Source organism: Sciurus vulgaris (assembly GCF_902686455.1).
Source record: "Sciurus vulgaris genome assembly, chromosome: 17".
NCBI lineage: Eukaryota > Metazoa > Chordata > Mammalia > Rodentia > Sciuridae > Sciurus > Sciurus vulgaris.
In genome coordinates this window covers 35,831,602-35,851,566 of record NC_136478.1, presented here as the reverse complement: position 1 = coordinate 35,851,566, position 19,965 = coordinate 35,831,602, and the positions used below count along the sequence as shown (strand labels likewise).

The 19,965-nt window shown below is 43.6% G+C and overlaps 1 protein-coding gene across 2 annotated transcripts in view; it reads right to left on the bottom strand.

Annotated features, from left to right (window-relative positions):
- ABCC12 (ATP binding cassette subfamily C member 12) overlaps nucleotides 1-8,359 on the bottom strand; it is a 59,461-nt gene extending 51,102 nt beyond the window's left edge. For both annotated transcript variants that reach the window (XM_079117620.1, XM_079117619.1), the window contains exons 1-6: nucleotides 8,240-8,359; nucleotides 6,051-6,206; nucleotides 3,675-3,822; nucleotides 3,158-3,391; nucleotides 1,806-1,979; nucleotides 1,235-1,382 (exon numbers count right to left, since the gene is read on the bottom strand). In XM_079117620.1, the coding sequence (XP_078973746.1) occupies nucleotides 1,235-1,382; nucleotides 1,806-1,979; nucleotides 3,158-3,391; nucleotides 3,675-3,822; nucleotides 6,051-6,206; nucleotides 8,240-8,358 (979 nt within the window). In that variant the 5' untranslated portion in view covers nucleotide 8,359. The remainder of the gene's footprint in view (nucleotides 1-1,234; nucleotides 1,383-1,805; nucleotides 1,980-3,157; nucleotides 3,392-3,674; nucleotides 3,823-6,050; nucleotides 6,207-8,239) is intronic.
- Nucleotides 8,360-19,965: the final 11,606 nt, after the last annotated feature.

Here is a 19,965-nt window from a genome sequence, read left to right as displayed (position 1 = left end):
TTCAAAAGAGTTGAAAAATCAAAGTGGGATAAGAAACCACTAAAGAGTTTCTGGCAGGACCTAATGGGCATTTTTAAAAGGTCACACTGGTGCATAATGTATTGAGGGGGAAGGTGAAAATCAGGAGGGGTGCACACCTAAACCTTCTCTCCATAGCCCAGGAGAGAAGATTGGCTTGGACTGGGGTGGTAGTTGGGTGGAGAGAAGCTGATGGATTCTGGATGTCTTCTGGAGCTAGAGCCAACAAATTTGGGGCTATTTTTGAGCTTAGTCATCTCAGCCTCTTTTAATCTTCAAAATCGGAAACCCTTTGCCTGATCACTTGTATAACTCCCATGGTCTTGCACATAGTAGGAATTTTATTTTTTTTATTAAATTGATTTGAGTTAAATTGAGTTGAGCTGAATTAAGTCAAATGGAATGAAATTTAATAAAACCAAAGTAGACTGTATTGAAGTGAGTTCATAATAGGAGGAAGTGTGTCCAAGCCTTCAAAGAGAGTCCCATAGGACTGCTGATGTCCCTCTCAGTAGCACTTCCTTCAGCAAACACAGAAACAGGTTTCCTAAATCCCTTCTCTGACGTGCACACAGCTTCAGCCCCAATTACATGCCGATGCAAAAGTGTAATTGTAGATTGAGAGAGTCAATTGTAACAGTGATTCAGATCATTAATTGACCAACCACCTGAGTCCATGTCAGCAGTTATGGAAATGTCCCTGCAATTAAGATTTGCATTTATATTTGATTGAAATAGTTTTAATATCATCTTTAAAAAAAAAAAAAACCTAAAAATGCATCTTCATATCTGCCTGAGGAATGTTGAGTCAGTGGGCCATTCAAACATGAAGCTGCTGCAAGCGAGGAGATTTGTGCGTGTGTGAGTGTGTGTGTGTGTGTTTTTGTAGACTTCTTATAAGTCAAGAAAATAGCTTGAGGCAACTCCTCTATTGCTTAAAATGTTAGTGGATTATTTTTCTAAAAGGTACTGGTCATGCCAGGATCCCATGCCCCAGCAAAATCAAAACCATATGTCGCTCACCCTTGGATTCATCACAACAGATGCCTGGCTCTTAAAATCTCCATAATCCTTGGGAAAATCCTTGAACCCACAGAGCAGCTCAGGGGGTTCCCTCAACTTGTTTGTGCAATGCCTGGCCCTGGAAACCTTAAGAACTCCCTAGAAGAACACATTCTACAGTGTAAGTGGTTCTCTCAGCAGTTTCTCACCCTACCTCGAATGGTGTTTGTAAAAGATCTCTCCCAGGCGTACATTTTAATCAGCTTGATGCAGGTCAGAAACTCATTCATTGTCTGAACTCTCTTGTCTGTCACCGAAATTGCTGATCTTCGGAAAGCTGAATTGAGCTTAGCCATAAACATCTGAAAGCAAGGTACAAACACTGTGTTCAGGGAGAATTGCTGAGTTGCAGTCGGACTAAAAATTCAGGGACCAGAGCACAAGTGCCAAGATAAGTTCTAAGAGAAGTTGGCTGAACTTCTCAGTTGAGTCCTTCCCTTGAGCTTTAGCAGCTGACCAGGCCTGGGAGAAACCACTGGGGATCAGGAGGATGATATATAATGAATTGCCAGGATGCAAGGGGGAATGCTGGGGACTTTGGCAAACTGAAGAAGCATGCCCCTCTCCCCCAAAGCATTCAAATTCAAGTTCTTCCAAATCTACACTATGGCAGCAAAAGAAAGCACCACCTGCAAGCACAAAGCCCCAGAGATGAAGCCTTCTGCCAATTCCATGAAAGCAAATGCAAATGTACAGCGGTTCCAATTGCAGAGGTCTGCCATTACCTGGACGGGGATGAATATGATATACACGGATATCCCGATGAGAGCTGTGGGCCCCAGAATGAAATAGGCGTACACCGCACAAACGGCCATTAGGATAGGGATGGTGGCTGGCAAGGGACAAAACAAGGCAGCTTCAAACAAAGAATAGCTATCACTTGATAGTATATTGAGAACCTGGAAAGAAAACACATGGGTTCAGACTTGGGAGGGTAATTCAAATATTTCCTTACTGAGGGGTTTCTGAATGACCTCATGAGTTTTGTGGCCTCATTTTGGTATGACTTTGGAGAGGTCAGTCTTTTAGGACTGAGAATCCCAAAGAAGAACCACTTACAGAGTAGTAGAACTATCTAGGAACACGCTGGAGAGACTGCTTGCTGCCTATCCTGGGTCTGTCTGCCCTTCTTCCTATGTAGCAGAGTTCAGGCAGTAACATGCCCGGCCACATTTCCCAGCCTCCTTGGTGGAAGGGCTGACTGTGTGAAGGGTATGATGAGATATAAGGTGTGTAATGGGACGTTGGGATGGGTTCTTAGGAGGGATCAACTCAACTTGGAAGACACACCCCTTTGGTTTTTCTCTCTTCTCCAACCAACAATCTGAAACATGGTTGGGATGGCTGGATCTCTAGAATCTATCCTGAACCATTCTGGGAACTACAGGCTAAGACAGTGACGAAGAAAGAGAAGCATCCTGAAATCTTCCTGCCAGCCCTGCATTGCCCTCTTCCAGACTCCTTTTAAATGGTGAAATAAATTCATCTTGTTTAATCCACGGTTATGTTGGGGTTTCTGTTACATGCAGATTCTAATTATAATTGATATGGGACTCTTTGAACACACCAAAAGAGCAACTGTAAGAGCAGAGCAAGCCCTTTCTCTTAACTCACACCACCTGGGGTTCCCTTGATTAAGAGAATTTTAAGAGAATAAGCAGCAAGGATTTTATTGCTGAGGATTAAGGGCTAAAGAAAATGTCAACTCTGAAGTATAATAGGCACAGTTTTCATTATGGCTCTGGCACCCCAAATGCTACACAATTATTGGATCCATCCATCAATCAATTTTTTTTAAATATCGATAGTGTGCTCTTCATTGACAATAGAATGAAGTCACCCTTAAGGCCTGATCCAGCTGTAACTAGGAAGTCTTTCCCAATTCTCCAGCTTGAACAGAGCCCTCCTTTCTCTGAACTTTTCCCATGTTTTGAGTCCCAACCACCTCTGAGATGCAACATGATGGGCAGGATATGGATAATCAAAATAGATGCCAGTGCTCCATCCAGGAAGTACCTCTCACACATATTTTAAAAACTCAATTTTCTAAAATTAGACTCCTTCTGGACAAGCTTACCTCACCAACAGAGAAGTGTGTCAATGTCTTGAAGGACACCAGGTTTTCGAAAACCAGGGTGGAGAGGGCCACCTTCAACCGGATCGCCGTGCGGTAATTTATGGCCCAGGCAAGGGCCCAAAAGAGGACCTTGGTAAACTCGGTGGCAAAAAGGGCTATGCACAGGCTGATGCCAACCCAGACTTTGCCGGAGGAGCTCTCGGTGTGCTGGAGGATTTGGTGAATGAGAACCGTCTGTAAAACAGCGCGGTGGAGAGAGGAGAGGGCCACTGGGGGTGGAGGTTGGTATACGAGGCCTCAGATAATGTCAGCAAGCTGACTTTATGAGGCAAACTTTTTAATTAATTTCAGTGGCTGCTGCGCTTGACAAGGATTAAGTTTATGAAAATTCACCCCTGAGGAGCACAGAGATAATGACAATGCACTAAACCCACCAGTTCGTAGAGAAAGTAACTAATGGCATGCTTTGCCCAGCTGGGGACCTAGGAGACAAGGCAGAAGGGCCGCCCCCACTCACCGGCCCTATGGCTGACATGATAATGCATAGGATATTGGCCAAGATATCCATTAAGACACGCGTCCTCTGGAATTTCCAGGCCACATGGCCCAGGGAGGCCTTCTCAGGACCCACCCTTTCTACCTCTTCATCCCAAAGGATTCGAAATCTGCGATGAAAGAACAGAAAAGAGATTGACATTGCCATTTCCTCTTTAAAACTGCTCTGGTGGGCAAACCCTGACAACACAGCCCTTATCCCTGAGAGCGTGCTTCGCCTCAGACAAGCAGCTCAAAGTCTCCTTTCTTCTTTGCCAGGGGAGGTGGGACACAGGAGGGGCAGAGGGCAATGCCGAGACACAGCTGGTAGGAACAGCTGGCACGTGGGCACTCCCAGACTTTGCTTCTACTGTCTCCTGGCCAGCTAAGATAAGAAGACAGAGACAGCCAAGAAGTCAACAGAAAAATCTTCCCCAGGTCAAAAAGGACTGTCCATTTCAAAGATCTGAAAGAAGACCAGTGTGCAGGAGAGGAACTGAGGAGGCAAGGGGGCACGGCTGGGCCAAATCTCACGAGACCTCACAGGCTCCGCAAGGAGTCTTGATTGCATTTCGATCTAAAGTGCAGAAGAAGCCATGGCAGGTTTTTAAGCCAAGAAAACAGGACCATTTTACATATCTAAAAGATCACTTGGCTGCTGTGAAAGCAACGGATTATTGGGGGAGCAAGGGAAAGGTAAGCATGCCACAGTAGGGGACTGTTTGCATCCAGGTGAAAGCTGACAGTGGCATGCACAGTAGGGCAGTGGCTGCAAGGAAAGGTGGAAGGGAGCAACAGCAGGACTTACCCATGAATTAGAGGTAGGAGGAAAGGAGAAGGGAAACCAAGAGTGGATCCCCGTTTCTTGGCTTGACCAACTGTGTGAATGGAGTTTAAAGAGTCAGGGAAAAGAGGAAGAGGAGAACATTGCCAGGTTGGGACTGAGGTCACTAATGCAGCTTTAAGCACTTACCTACCACGTGGAAGGCCCTGGGTTCAATTTCTAGCAGGTGCATGCACACACACACACACACACACACACTCACACACAATACAGATTTAGATATAGATGTTTGTGAGTCACCCAAATGCCACTGTCCAGTGGGACACAAATTCAGAATCTGGAAGAAAGACCAGGACTAGAGATGGATACATCATTGAGTAGCCTGCATGTGCTTGGCATCTAAGCTTTTGAAGCAGAAGACAGCATAGAAGAGAAGAGGATCTAAGTTGATGTTGGGTAGATGGAAGGGCACAATAGAAATGGAGAGATACTGGCCAGAGAACTAGAAGGAAAATCCAGTACTCCAGACACAGCCCTCTTCTCTCTGTGCTGTCTGGCAACTTTCTCCAGATAGTAGATTTTAGAAATTACCACTAGCTGAAATGTCTTCAGGGCAGAGATGAGGAGAAGCAATAGCAAGGCTGTACTCCCAGCCCTTGAAGTATTTGCTCCAAGCTATGCCCTGTGCTTTACCCCCAGGTGGCCAAAGACAGGGCGATTTCCAGGAGAAAAACGCACAGAGGGCTTTTGAGAACTTCCTCCTTGTGTAAGACATTCTTGGTCATTAGAACTTAGCACTCAATGAGGCTGCTGAAAAGAAGAAAATTGGTGTCTTTGTGTAGAGGTGCACAAGTCTTCATGTATTTCCAACTGAAAAGAGCAAAGTAATGAACAAGTATGTAGTAAGTTTCACTTTTTTCTTGAAATGTAAAAAGCACAACCACTGAGTGGAGAGGGGAAAAGAAGAGGCATTCCCCTGTAGAGGGTGATGGCATAGGACATGTTTAACCAGAGTAGGAAAATTCTGGAAAGGACCACATCAACATTTTAACAGTGCTTAACCTCTGGGACGCAATAATGTTTTAGAGATACTTCTACTGCTTAAATTCTGTTGCTTTAACATTTTTATAATGAACATGACGTTTACAGTTTTACAAGTCAAAATGGCAAATACTGGTGCCATTTACGTTTGGTTCAACCTAAGTGCATTTCATGATACAGAAGTCCAATAATGATTTTTAAAGTGAAACAAAACACAGTGCTGAGAGCTATATGCAGCAGTCAGGCAGGGCCCACCAACATCAAGCAAAGTGAGTTTCCAGCCACAAATGAGCTGAAGGATCCTGAGCCCCAGACTATAGCTCTCCAACCAACTCTGCCCAATCCTCACCTCCCCTGAGACAGACAAGAAGGGCAGGTAGTCAGCCCAAATCTCAGAGAGCAGCCACTGAGAAGGATCACCAGCAGCTGTGTGTGTCAATTCCATACAGGGGAAATGGAGGCACTCAAAGGGGCCCACAGACCCCCTTCCTAGGGAAGGCGCCTCTCCCCAGGTGACCAAAGCAAATCTGGTACCTTCTTGCATTGGTGTCAGATGAGTCATATGGTGACAGCGGGGGCAGGGTATCCACAGTCAGCGTGTGCCTGTAACTTCTAACCATCATCGGTGTGAGCCAGGAAAATGTGGCAAAGGAGAGCAGCCCTGCATTGTCCACCGGGTTGGATGCCAACCTAAAGACAATGCAATACTCAGTGTCTCTGGGTGTTGGGGTCATTGCCCTGGCCTGCTGGCTTGACTAAGTAACCACAGTAATAACCACAGCCACACTTAGAACCCGGGACTTGCATTCATTAACCCTGGAGCCCGCTTATACAAGCTCATGAGAGACATTATTAAATTTTCAGGAATTTTGCAAGTCAATTGCTAAAGGCAGCCAAAATTCAAAATTAAGTTACATGAATTTAAATAAATTATCCTAAAGACAAAGGTGCTCCATGCTCGGATCTCATCACTTCCTAAGTATGTTACTATTATCTGTTATTTGCATCTATTTATCATCTTTATAATGGAAACACCATAGAATGGTGTGCTACCATCTCTTCCCAACTTGGCATTCAATAGCGTCATATAGGTGACTCAAAATTGACCATGGTAGAGTATTAACACAATAATAATTGATAAATGTTATAAACTGGTGATTTTTTTTTTTTTTTCAGTGAACTGGTTGTTGAACAATTCGCCAGTGCTTGAGCCTTCTGATCATCACATGGGAAGGAGGGCACTTACCACATTTGAGAAATGAGGAAACAAGAGACCCATTTAGTTTGCCATCAGACGGGTCAAGTACCTGTCTTTTGCTTTCTGGAAGACGGATAAAGTCCAGAGCGGGGCATGCTACAGAGAGCGATGCATCCCAAGAAGGCAAGAGCTGGAGGAAAACTCTCAGTTTATTATGAGGACTGAATGCATCAACTTATACAAAGTGCTACATAAATATTAGCTATCAGATAAAGGAGGAAGGTAGGGAAGGGGATAGGAAGAAGAAAGGAGAGGAGCAGGAAGAAGAGGAGGAGGAAACTGAAGAAAAAGAAGAAATGAAGAAGGAAGAGGAAAAAGACGAGCCAGAGGAAAGAAGGAGAAGGAAATGTTTTTAAGAAGGACAAAAAACCAATGTTTTTGCCCTTGAGGAATTAATCAACTAAGAGAGAATAAAAGTCAAAGACACAGAGCATTAGCTACCAATGACTGAATATTAGCCATATTCCAGATGCCAGAGCTCTATATTGGTAGTCGATGCTGTAAATGTACCCTGACATCCTCCTCTCAGCGAGGAGAGGAGAGGGTTCCAAGCAAGCTCTTGCTGCCAGTGTCCCCTCTCAAATGCACACTGTGCCTAGCCACCATTGTTTCACCATGTCTTCTCGGGAGCACTAGTGCAGCTCAGAATTGCAGGGGGTTAATTCCCCCAGAGGCAAATCTGAACTAAGAGTGTGTTAGACCATGGGTAAATGCTCCCACCTCAATCCTTTGGGAAGAAGCTTGGACCCTTCTCAGGAGAACCTACTAGAGTAGGTCCCCCTTGCCCACAGCAGTGACCCATCCCATGTTGCCTTTTACTCCTTCCCTGTCTCGCTCTCCCTAAACCTTTCCCCCTGCTTCTTGGAGGGTGAGTGACCACTTAGCCCAGTGGTCCCCTGTCCAACAGCCAACCTACATCCAGGAGCACAGTCACCTTGCTGGACAATAGATATCTAAGACCAGGTGAAATACCCCAACCGACTCAGCCCAAGTTGCTTCATTTTATGGGTCACCCATAAAATTATAAGCTAACTGAGTGGCAATTGTCTTAAGCCACCAAGTGTCAAGAAAGTAAGCCACTAAGTGAAGAAGTTTGTTAAAAATTAAAGACTGCCTTGAGGCAAGTTATTTAAGCTTTCTGTGACTCAGTTTCCTCTCCTATCAGATAAAGAGAACACCAGTACCTCCAGGGTGGTTGTGAAGAGTGACTGGGAAGATGCTTGAAAGGCACTTGTGCAGGTCCCAACTCCTGATAAGTTCTCTATTAACATTCGCTATTGGTTCCCTCTCACCAAAACTCAGGAGGAGACAGGAAGCCAGTGATCAATAAGTGAGTGCATATGCAGATGGGTGGATGAACAAAGGACAAACATGGGGAGCAGCATGGCGCCCACTCTCCTGATGGGCTGACAGCCATTCCTGGAGGCCCTGTCCTGAGCCCACTGCAATCCTCCTCCGGACTTACCTTGCATAGGGTCGCACTGGGATCATGGTCCTCAGGCTGGGGTCATATCTCTCTGAAAAGGACCTCCGCTGGCCTCTCCGATCCAGATCAGAGATAAGGTAAGGTCCTTCCCCCACCATCATGAAGAGTCTGGAGTCTTAGGTGAAAAGCCTAAGGACACTTTCACTCTGTGGCAGAGAGATGGGGAAGGTTCATTGAGAAATGAAGACATCTGGAACAGAATCAGACAGCTCCTACTCCACCCAGACCTGTTCCCTGGCATTGACCCCACAGACCTGGTTTTACCAACCAGCCATCTGCTCTGAGACTGCCATCTTAGTAAGAACATTTTGTTCCTCTTCTTTTCCCATTTTGGGTTGGGTGAGAGCAAAAAATCCTATTGTGAGTTTTCTGGTGGGAACCAGGCTGAATGCCAACTTGGCAAAAAAAAGATTTCTAAGAAAATGGATTTGCTTTCTTAGCATGACCCAGCGTGAGGTTTGTCACCCCCACACACCCTTTATTCTCCTCCACAAACTTGTGTATCTACCTCCCCTCTACCTGGACACCCAAATGGTAAGAGGACTTCAACCAAGCTACCTCTCAAGCAGACCCATATTTCTCCCACCTCTGTGGCCACTACCCCCAATGGAGCCCAACAACCCAGGTGGAGAGGACACTTTTCAGTGTTGTATATCCAGCCACAAAACAAACACCTCATTCTCTAACCTCCTAAGCACTTCATTTCCTTCTTTTCCCATGTTGGGTTGGTTGGGAGCTAAAAAACTACTCTTGCCTTAAGATTCCATGATAGCCCTCTCCCTGTATCCTGGAAACAAATTCTCCCTTTTTAAACCTCATTTCTGTTGAGTCAGTTTCTGTCACTTGCAATCAGAGGCCACAATATTATATATACACAAGGGGTCACACCCCAATGAGTTCTCTCTGTAAGTTTTCATGGTTAGAAACTTTGAATATACCCATTCCCACCACAGTAGTAATGCCTGATAAACATATAGCATGGCAGAGCTGGGAGTATCCTTGGATACAAACTTTCACAAATTCCTTATTATACAGAAAAGGAAACAGAGGTCCATAGTGGGGAAAGATTTACTTCATCATATACAGAGAAAAGTGTCAACATCTCATCTGGTGTAATCTAGACACAAGGGAAATAGACTCCCTTCTTTCTGCAATAACCCTGGGAAAACCCTTGCTTATAAGAGGTACTCCTCTAGAAAAATATGATGGGATTCTTTTCTTACAAAATACTTTGAAAATCACAATGTCTTTATTGCAAAAAGACAGATTCTCCAAAGTGGGAACTAAAGAACTGTAGTCAGCTGGAAGAGGCACATGCTTTACAGGCAGTAGATCTGCTCACAATTTCTCCAGTCATTACTAACTGAATACCATAGACCCAGCTCTAGATTCTTAGTTCAGTCAGAAAATTAGAAGTTGCCAATCAAACTCACTCAGTTTATTGCTGACCTGTACCCTACTCTACACCCCACTCTGTTTGCACCAACTAACACTGAGCACCAGCAATGCTGAGTCTTAATACTCCCTGAACAAAGTGCCAACTCCTCCTGTCTTCGGGTCTTTGTTCTCACCACCGTCACCACTGGAACAATCACCTACCTCTCCTTCTCTTGACCAACTTCTGCTCAGCCATCAAGGCTCATTTCAGACATTTCCCTTGTTGGGACAACTTACTTACTCACTTTTCTATTTACCCAAGCAGACTGTGAGCCTCATGTCCATCCCTTTCACAGCTGTATTTCAAACACCCAGCACAGCCCCTGTGTGTAGTAGATGTTCAACACATATTTATCAAAAGACTCACTAGCGATGAGTTCATGACAGTAGTCTAAGACAAATCCTCCCCCTAGCAAGGAGAAATTAACACACAATAGCACACAGTATGGTGTTAGCCCTGGGGGAAAAATAATATAAACTTCTTAAAGCTAAAAAGTTTTAATCAAGTTCATAAAATGGAACACTAAATTATAGATTAACCCAAAAAAAGATAGGCAAGGAACAACAGAGGGTTAAATTGAATACATAGAAAACAAATAGCAAGCCAATAGGCTTAAACCCAATCATATCAATTATTACATTAAATATTAAAGGACTAAATATTTCAGTTAAGAAACAGATTGTCAGACAAGATATAAAAGCAAGATTCAATGATATACTGCCTACAAGAGGTGTACTTTAAATATAAAGACATGCATGGTTGCAACTAAAAGACTTGAAAAGGAAATACCATACTAACAGTAAGAAGTGAATAGATATATTTATGATCTTCAAATAAGGAAGGATTTCTTAAAGAATATTCAAAAAGTAAGTCATAAGTTTGAAATTACAGATGTCTGTTCATCAAGAAGGCACAATGTTTAAGAGATTAAAAGGATACAACATGCTGGTATAAATGGTGATCCATTTAACTATAAAGAATTATATGCATAAATCATAAATAATTTTCAATACATCAATAGCAAAAGAACAATCAATTAGAAAAGTGAACAAAGGATAGAAATAGGCAATTGATAGATGAGTCAAATAAACACAAGAAAATATGTTCAGTTTCTAAGTGCCAGGGAATTGTGGATTAAAACCAAACCACAGTAACAACAATGTCATTCTTCAAATGGGCAATATTAAAAAGCATAGAAATTTCAAGTCTTGATATATATATATGGAACAGACCAACCCTTAAATCCTGATGGTGGGACTATAAATTGTACAACTAATTTGTAGAGCAATATGGCATTATCAGGTAAAGTTAAAGATTGTCTTACTAACAAAGCCACCTTATCCTCCTTGGATACGGACATGCCAGGAGAAAAATCTGTCTGTCCAAGCAGTCACATACAGAGTGGTCACAAACTTTGCAAGCTCCTTTTTATTTTCCTTACAAATTCCCCACCACCTGTACTAGCCTTTCTTCTCTCATATTTATTGGTGTCAACCCTGAAGTTAATCTAGAAAACACAAGGAAACAATCCACAGAGGATTGAATCTCTTGCAAAAGTGTCTTTGTGGCCCCTCTACAAGGATATCTAAAGTAACTCTGTTTATAGCATCTCAAACATCTGCAAATAGGAAAATGGATAAACAAACTGTATAATATGAATAGAGTATATTACTATTCAACACTAAAAATGAATGAACTAGGACCACGTATCAACCCATGTGAACATCACACATGATAAATTGAGAGCAGAAAAAACATAAATTGCAAAAAAATTGCACTCTGATACAACTGTGCAAAGTTCACATACTTGCAAAACAATATATATACTTCATTTACTAATAACTATATTCGTAATAAAATTCCATTTCTCCGAGTACCCATGACTCCTTTTATTGGAGAACGGTATTAGAAACCAAGATCTGGGCACTAGTTTTGTTCTTTGTTATCAGAGTACTTTTGCTTCTGGGCCCTCTCAGCTGACGGAACAAGAAAATATATGTGTTGTATATTGACTAGTGTAAATGTGCATAGCTATGAATATTTCCTTATGTAACTATCTGTATCTATTTTAATCTAAGCATACTGATTCTCCAACTTTAATCCATGGTCGTAATTGTCCTAATTCTAGCCTCCTCGCCTGGCTTATCTACAAACTCCAAATCTAAAAGTGAAAACCTGGCTCTTACCATCCACCTTCCATTTACTTAATTGTCCAATTAAGTATACCAGTAGAGCAGCATCAGAATTATCACCCCATTACCCTAGAAACAACTAGAATACAATGCTTCTGGGAGTTAAGTACAATATAGAAAAGGAAAAAATAATAATAACTGTACAGTGAAGATAACCTGACAATCACCACTTCGGCCAGGTGATTGGGGTCAGTATCAAGAGTGGTAAGTCATGCGAATGGTATGTGCCCTTGAAATGATGTGATGAGAGCGATCTTCCTCCCAAAAACCTATAATCCCAGCCCAATCTTGAGAAACACATGAGGCAAATACCAGTTGAGGGACATTCCTGACCAGTGCTCCTTACAATTATCAAGGTTGGGGCTGGGGTGTAGCTCAGTAGTAGAATATGTCCTTCCTGTGCATGAGACCCTGTGTTTAATTCCCAGCACCAAAGCAAAACTATCAAAGTCATCAAAAATAAGGAAAGTCTGAGAACGTCACATAGCCAGGAAGGACTTAAGGAAACAGAATAACAAAAGAGATATCTTGGATGAGATCTTGGAACAAAAAAAGAACATTGGAAAAAAATTAAGGAGAGTTGATGTAGCAATACCTGCTTATGAATTATAATACACATACTGTGATAATACAGAATATTATACGTAGGACAAACTGGATGTGTGGTGTGTGGGAACTTTCTATGCTATCTTTACAATTTTTCTATAAATCTAAAACTTTCTTAAAAAATAAGGTTCACTTTTAAGAAACGAATGGGAAAGCTACACACCAAATTCAACATGATGTATGTTGAATAGGAAATGAGACCTGGAAGTTACACAGGGATCCTCCCATGTGGTAATATTTAATCATAAACCCTGCAACCAAGCTGCATGTGCTCAGTCTCACCAAATCATGCAGAACACCTGTGCTACAGAAGTTCCAGGACAGAGAGGTCAGTGTGGTCCGAGAGGAGATGGAATTAGGAAGAATGTCCTGGGGGAGGTGAGACTGCATCTGGATTGTTGCAGAAGAGTAGAAAAGAAAAGAGGAGTTTGAGAGAAAGCCCAGACCAAGACTTTTGGCCAAGACTGAGTGGGTTTGTGGAGCTGCATTGTGAGGTTCCTAAGGGGACCTTACCATGTGTAGCAGGCTTGGGTAAGAGAATCAGGAAACAAGACTGCATAAAGAATGAAATTATGGCATTTGCTGGTAAATGGATTGAACTGGAGACTATCATGCTAAGCAAAATAAGCCAGTCCCCCCCAAACCAAAGGCTAAATGTTCTCTCTGATATGTGGATGGTAACACACAATCGGGGTGGGGAGAGGGAAGAATAGAAGTTCAGTGGATTAGACAAAGGGGAATGAAGGGCAGGGAGGGGGAGGGGAATAGGAAAGACAGTAGAATGAGTCAGACATAACTTTCCCACGTTCATGTATGAATGCACAACCTGTGTAACTCCACATCATGTTACAACCACAAGAATGGGAAGTTACATTTTATGTATGTATAATGTGTCAAAATACATTCTACTGTCATGTGTAACTAAAAATAGAAAATTTAAAAAACAAGGTTGAGAATAGGAAAAAGGGTTTCAGATTTGTTCCCATTTATGTAGATAGCAATCTGGTCAGCTGGTTCCTACATAGGACTAGACCTAGGCTAAAATGAAACTGGAGAACATTTTCCAGAAACTTCTGTGTTAGTTAATTTTCCATCACTGTGACCAAAATACCTGACAAGCACAACTTAGGGCAGGAGAAGTTCCTTTTGGCTCATGCTTTCAGAGATTCAGCCAATGGGTAGCCGACCTCACTGCTCTGAACCCAGGGAGAGGCAGAACATCATTGTGGACAGGCATGGTGGAGGAAAGCTGCTCAGTTCTCATAGCCAAGAAACAGAGAGTGGGAGAGATAAGTCAGGGTCAAAATATATAATCCCCAGGCATGACCCCATTGACCCACTTCCTCCTGCCTACAGCTACTACCCAGTAATCCATTCAAATCATTAACAGATAAAATGGATCAATCCACTACAGCTCCCATAATCTGATCATTTTACCTCCTGCATTAATACATGAGCTTGTTTTTTTTTTTGGGGGGGGGGGAGGGGAACATCCCATATTCAAACCATGACAATGTCCATTTGTTTGTGTATCAGAAAGTTCTTCAGAGCTTTCTCTACCCAAAGCACCATGTCCCTGGCTTTTATGAATTCATTGCAGGAAGACAATGGAGGGCTACTAGTCACTCTAAAGGATGCCCAGGCTGAGAACAGAAATTTGCTTCTCATCCTTAGATGGGTCATTGGCCCCTGAGTAAATGCAATCTAAGCTCTTACCATAAAGGCAAGAAGAGACCAGGACACCGGTATAGCCTTTGTGCACACTTGAAACCATATTCTGATCCTCAATATGACTGCACCACGGGTGAATGATCAAGCTGTGGTCCCTGAGAGTTGCTGGTGACCTCCCAGTAATTTCTGAGTCACTCTCTTGCTAGCCATGACCTGAGCAAAGCAGAACTGATTAGCTGGTACAGAAGAACAAATTCACTGCAAGTTCTGAAGTCCAACTGAAATTATTTGGGGGTGAATCACAGAATCCAACAATTTTAAGAATTCAAGAAGACCTCAGACATGAAAAACTCAGTCACCCATATGAAGATTTCCTTCTGGCCAACCTGATCATGCTTCAACAAGCTTCGACAACAGACCCCTGTCACTTCTCAAGCTAACCCTCATGTAGCACACATGCAGAAAATGCAGAAACTGAATCTAGAGGACATATCAGACAAGTTCAAAGGAGCATTCTACAAAATAACTGACCTGGGCTCTTCAGAAACATTAGTATCCTGAAAGACAAGCAAAGGTGAGGAAATACTTTGGATTAAAAGAAGCTAAAGAGACACAGCAGCTGAAAGCAGTATACAATTCTGGATGGGATGCTGGACTGAAAAAATAAAATTAAAAAACATTCTTGGGACAACTAGAGAAATTCGAATATGAACTCTATGTAATATGAACTCTATGTAATAGAATTGTATCAAAGTTAAAGTGATTTTAATCACTGTATGTTTGGATCATTTTGATAATATGTTCTTTGAAAATACATACTGAAGTATTTGGGGATAAAGGAACAAAATATCCACAGTTGATTTTCAAATGTGTCAGAAAAATAATAATAATGCATAGAGAGATTATTAAAGCAACTGTGGCAAAATATTAGTTTGCAAATCTCAGTAAAGGATAGTCAGAATATCTTAGCATTGTTCTTATTACTTTTCTGTACATTTTAAATCATTTCAAAGGTAAGCACTTCTTAAGGAAATAGCCCTAAAGGGAATCTATTTTTTTTTTCCTTCTGTAGAACCAAATGTGATTTTTCTGCAACCACTGCTCTAGTCTCAGCCATTTAGACAACAGCTATGCCCTTTCCATGTGCCCTCTGATATTCTAAAATGCCCTTCATTTCCTTCAACTCACCCCCAACCACCCAGGCTGTCCTCTTGTCCAGGCTGAATTTCCCAGCCTCTCAGTCCAGACCTGCCTTCTGGGAGGGTAGGCCTCATTTGTTGGTGCAGTGCCCTTACCTAGAATTTCTGGGTTTTTTGGTTCACATTTTTACTGGCAAAAGGTCCCAGAAGCAAACTGTCAGCAGCTTGTCTTAAAAGGTCCTGAGTCCAAGATGCCCAATGGAGAAGGGTAGCTTCCCTGGCCAGTTTTGGGCAATCAGAGTACGTAGGAAATTGGTGCTGGGAGTAATTTCCTTGAACACTCCACAGGGAATGCAGAGTTATGATTACCTAAGACAGCTTGGAAGCTTTGCAGCTGGAATGGCACTTTGCTAAATTTGGCAGCCCCGGAGGGAAATGCGACTTTTTAAATCAGGAAGTCGGCTTTGGCTAACGTCTCTATCGCCGTCTGTCATGCCATCCTCTGCCAGGAGTGAGAAGCTGCCTAGAGTGAGAAATCTGCTAGCAAGCAGTCATGACGGGGAGGAGGGAACAGCTGAGAAGAGCTTCCAGGAGCCGGCACATGCCCAGGCCAGGGCCCCTGTGGCCATCACGACTCTGTTCTTGCCCTGACTTTTTCCACTCAGAGCATTTGAGGGCTGGCAGGAGGTGTCACGAATCCCCTGGTGCACCTCTCTGCTTGCAGGCAGGGGGTTCCTTACCTAACCTCAATACACTGGACAGGTGGAAGCAGAGGAGGCCTCTGCTTAGAGAGGACACAAATTAATAGGTTGATGACCTATGCAACCTACAGCTCCATTTTATGTGGACTATAGTTTTTAAATTTTTTTTAATGTGTGGAAAACATTTAATAATTAGGAGACATCAAATTAAAAAAAAAAAAAGACCTCTTGGCTTTCTTTTTCTGAAAAACCATTTGCTCTGTACACACATATGGCTATGGTCAGTCCATGCTCAGTGGACGTAACCCCTGTGGGCAAGACTTTCAGGCTTTATTTAACCACAGTTCTCATCATTCCTTATTGCTCCCTAACTCTACAGTTCTGAATCACTGAGCATTTAGCATAAGGCTTACACTGTTATTGTTCATAAGTTGAGTCATTTTTCTCTATCCTTGTCTCTGTCCAAGGTGGGAAAACAAAAGATGTGCAGAGGGCACCTCGAGAAAAGACATCTTCTATACCTAACACTTCACATTCCATTTCTGCCTCTCTAACCCAGAAAACTGACAATTTTATGTTTGAGAATTGGATTCCCAGTTTTCCTTGGTGCCCCACAATGGAAATCCTTTCTTAGAACTCCTTCCCAGAGAAGAGACTACGCTGTTGTTCTGGAGATGCAACCCAGAGCCTTGTGCATGCTAGATAAGCGCTCTGGCCCTGAGCTGCATCCCCAACTCAATGAACACATTCTTAATTTAAAACTACCCGAATTAGCAATATCTGATGGTCTCACAGCCTCCCCCAACTTCCTCCAGAGCTTGAGCAGCCTCCAGCTCAGAGGAGGCTTTCCTCAGGCCCCACCCCTCACTTCTGTCTGTCCAGGTTGGCTGTTCCCAGCACTTGTACGGGTAGGCAGACCAGAGAAGAATACCCAAGTGATGAGGGACTGGTGTCACAGTGAGGGTCCCAGGAGGGAAGGAAGGAGCACAGGGTGAGTCAGCACAAAGTCTGAGGGGGCAGGAAGTGTGGAGAGGGGTGCTCAAGGCCTCTATCCCCTGAGGGCCTAAAATATTGGCCTGTGATGCCATCTCCAAATGAGGTCACCCCTTCGGGACAGAGATGTTATGACATAACTAAGAAAGATGAGAACCCTTGTCTTAAACATACAAGAACCACATAGCAATGCACCATGCATTCAAGGTTTTTATAAAAAAAAAAAAAAAATCCTCATGATTAAACTGTGAACAGTACTGTGTGTGTGTGTTTCAGGGCGGGGGTGGGCACTGAAAGGCCTCATTTATTCAAGGTAGGCTTTTGTGTCACAGATCTTGAAGTCCCATCCTGGTATTTCTGCTTTTTCTTTCACATATCAAGAGTCTCCAAAAATGGAAGAGCCCAGGCTTCCTTTACCCTCTGGGAGCCCAGGCCCCTGTTTCTTCCCACAGGGCAGCCACCTGCGACCAGGTCACCCACTGGAGTCTGTCCTGGGGATGAGAGACAAAGACCCTCAGGACCAATTGGTAGCCAATAATTGCAACAAAGAGAAACTGTACCTGGACAGGAAATGCTCTGAGTTCTCAGGTGGAGAGGGAGGGAAGCAGGTGCCAGAAGTCATGAGCCTCGGGGGGCAGTACCTGCTGCCCACTTTGCCTGGACCTCCTTCTCTCTATGGACCTTGGGTTTGGCTTCTCTTGTCCCACTTGCTCCCACCTGCCGGGAGCCCTCCTCTCCAACTGCCCCATTCAACTGCCACTCCCACCACACCTGAGGAGGGAACTCTGGGGGGCCAACATTCCCTCAGCCCACATTAAAGGGCACTGCCCCCTCTCAGGGTGGGCCATCAGCTCTTTCAGGGACAGATGGAGTGGGTGGGCCATCAGCTCCTTCAGGGACAGATGGAGTTTGTGCAATGTGCTTGCCTAGCCGTCTCCTCATGACCTGTCACAGAACGCCTTTGTATGGAAGTAGGGAGGGTCCTCCCTCCAGGCCCCATTCCAGGCATTGCAAACGTGTCGCGACTGGGGTGGAGCCAGGCTGAGACCAGTATCCACATCTGCTGACCCTACTTCTGGCCCCTACCTGTGACAATTCATTCCATTTCTTTCTCTGTTCCTACAAAGGTGAAGCAACCCTGGACCCAGGAGAGGGGAGGGGAATCCAACCTTCAAAACAGAAAATCTCATTCACTCATTCATTTCCCATTCACTTAACCAGAAATAGAAGGGCAATTTGATCTCAATTCTTTTTTTCCTGAATTGACCAAAAGGTAAGTCTGAGACTGGCCCTTTGCATGTAAGCTTCCTGCTTGTCACACTGCAAACTTCACACACTCGGGAGCCTGGGTCTTGTTTGATTCCTTGGGTCCCTTCTCCACCTTGCCTCGAACAGTTGCCCAATCTCAGTTAGCAGAAGGATTTCACAGTGGCCAATGAATTGGTTAGGAGGGAGAAAAATCTCAATTCAGAAAAAACAAATCTCGATGCATTCTGAAGAATTATTTAGACATTTAAGATGATCTTCTCTACCTAGCTCACAGGGATTTAAGGACAGATTTTGCTATAGTCTTTTAAACCTGCCAAAGGCTCTTCCTACTCTTATACTGGTCAATTCCTCCCCCTGCTGGTGGTTTCTGGCTTCTCCGCTCCCTGGAGATGCAATTCACTGATGACCTGAGCTGAAATGGGGAGGGTCTGGAGACAGATGTGGTGTGGGAAAAGGATCCCTTGAGGAAGCTGCCCTGGCCTGGGGAGTGGTGAGACCAGCAGATGTTTTCCTTATGCATGCCCAAAGTGTCCCACTTTGTTTACCTCCATCCCTGCCTCCGCGGATGCAAATCACTGCTGATAATAACACTTGACATTTGTGCAGCCCTTTGTGTATCCTGAAGTTTTTTATCCACTTGATCACTCGATCTTCTCCACAGTCCTGGTAGGGAGGGTTCTCAGGTTCACAGACTGCCTCGAACAGTCTTGCAGCTGCTATCAAGTTAACCAATTGAGGATGCTGAGCAGTTTCTCTGCATGTTCATACAAGGCCAGGTGGAGATGGAGTTTTACCTACACAAACAGTATTCTGGTACTAAGTAAAGAAGAGTCTGATCTTTCAAGGAACAGATTCTAGAGTGGAATCTCTGGCCAAGGGGGTCCTTCAGCACAGAATAGATCAGCTCCTATTTCAGACAGGGCATGGATTTGTCCAAGGTGAGGGAAGGGGTCCAGCCTGGTGAGCACTCCTGGTGGGGAGTGGAAGGGAACATGAGAACCTATTGGAGTACAGGAAGAAAAATCAGAAATCCTTGCTACATTTTTTCCTCATCCTTTAAAACATTTTGGTTTGAGTACAATTAAATCAAATCTTTTGAGACTTAAGAGTCTCTGAAATAAAAGGATTAATTGAACCATTAAAATGGTAGCCAGGAAAACAAAGGACCAGGTTCAGAGATAAGATTCTACAACTATGATCAGGGAGCGGGGAGCAGGTGAAGGATGTTCCCCGGACCAGCACTAAGAGCGCATGTCATAAGCTCTGGGAAAGGGAAGCTCTGTGCCCTCCACTGCCTACAGATACAGGGGCTTGGGGTGTGGACCACACAAAGGGAGGAAAACTTTGGGACAGGAGGATGTCCATAAGAAGAAGGCACTGTTGTTTCTGGGTTGGTTGGAGCTAACTGTGCCGGAAGTTATTGTAAGCAGGGTATGGTGGCCCAGGGGGTCAGCCTTGGTGGGATTTAAGTCAAAGTTTCAACACAAAGAGTGTTTTTGTTGGTTTCACCTGCAACCATGTACTGATTGACTTCCTTAGCTCTTGCCCTCTCTGCTCTCTGGTCTATGTAATTAAAATTCAAGACATCTCATTGTTTTTCTTTTATCAGTGCAAGTACAGTGCAAATACATCAACACAGGGATTTGCATGTCTAATATCCTGCTCATCATTTGTAAATAATGATATATGCATATAA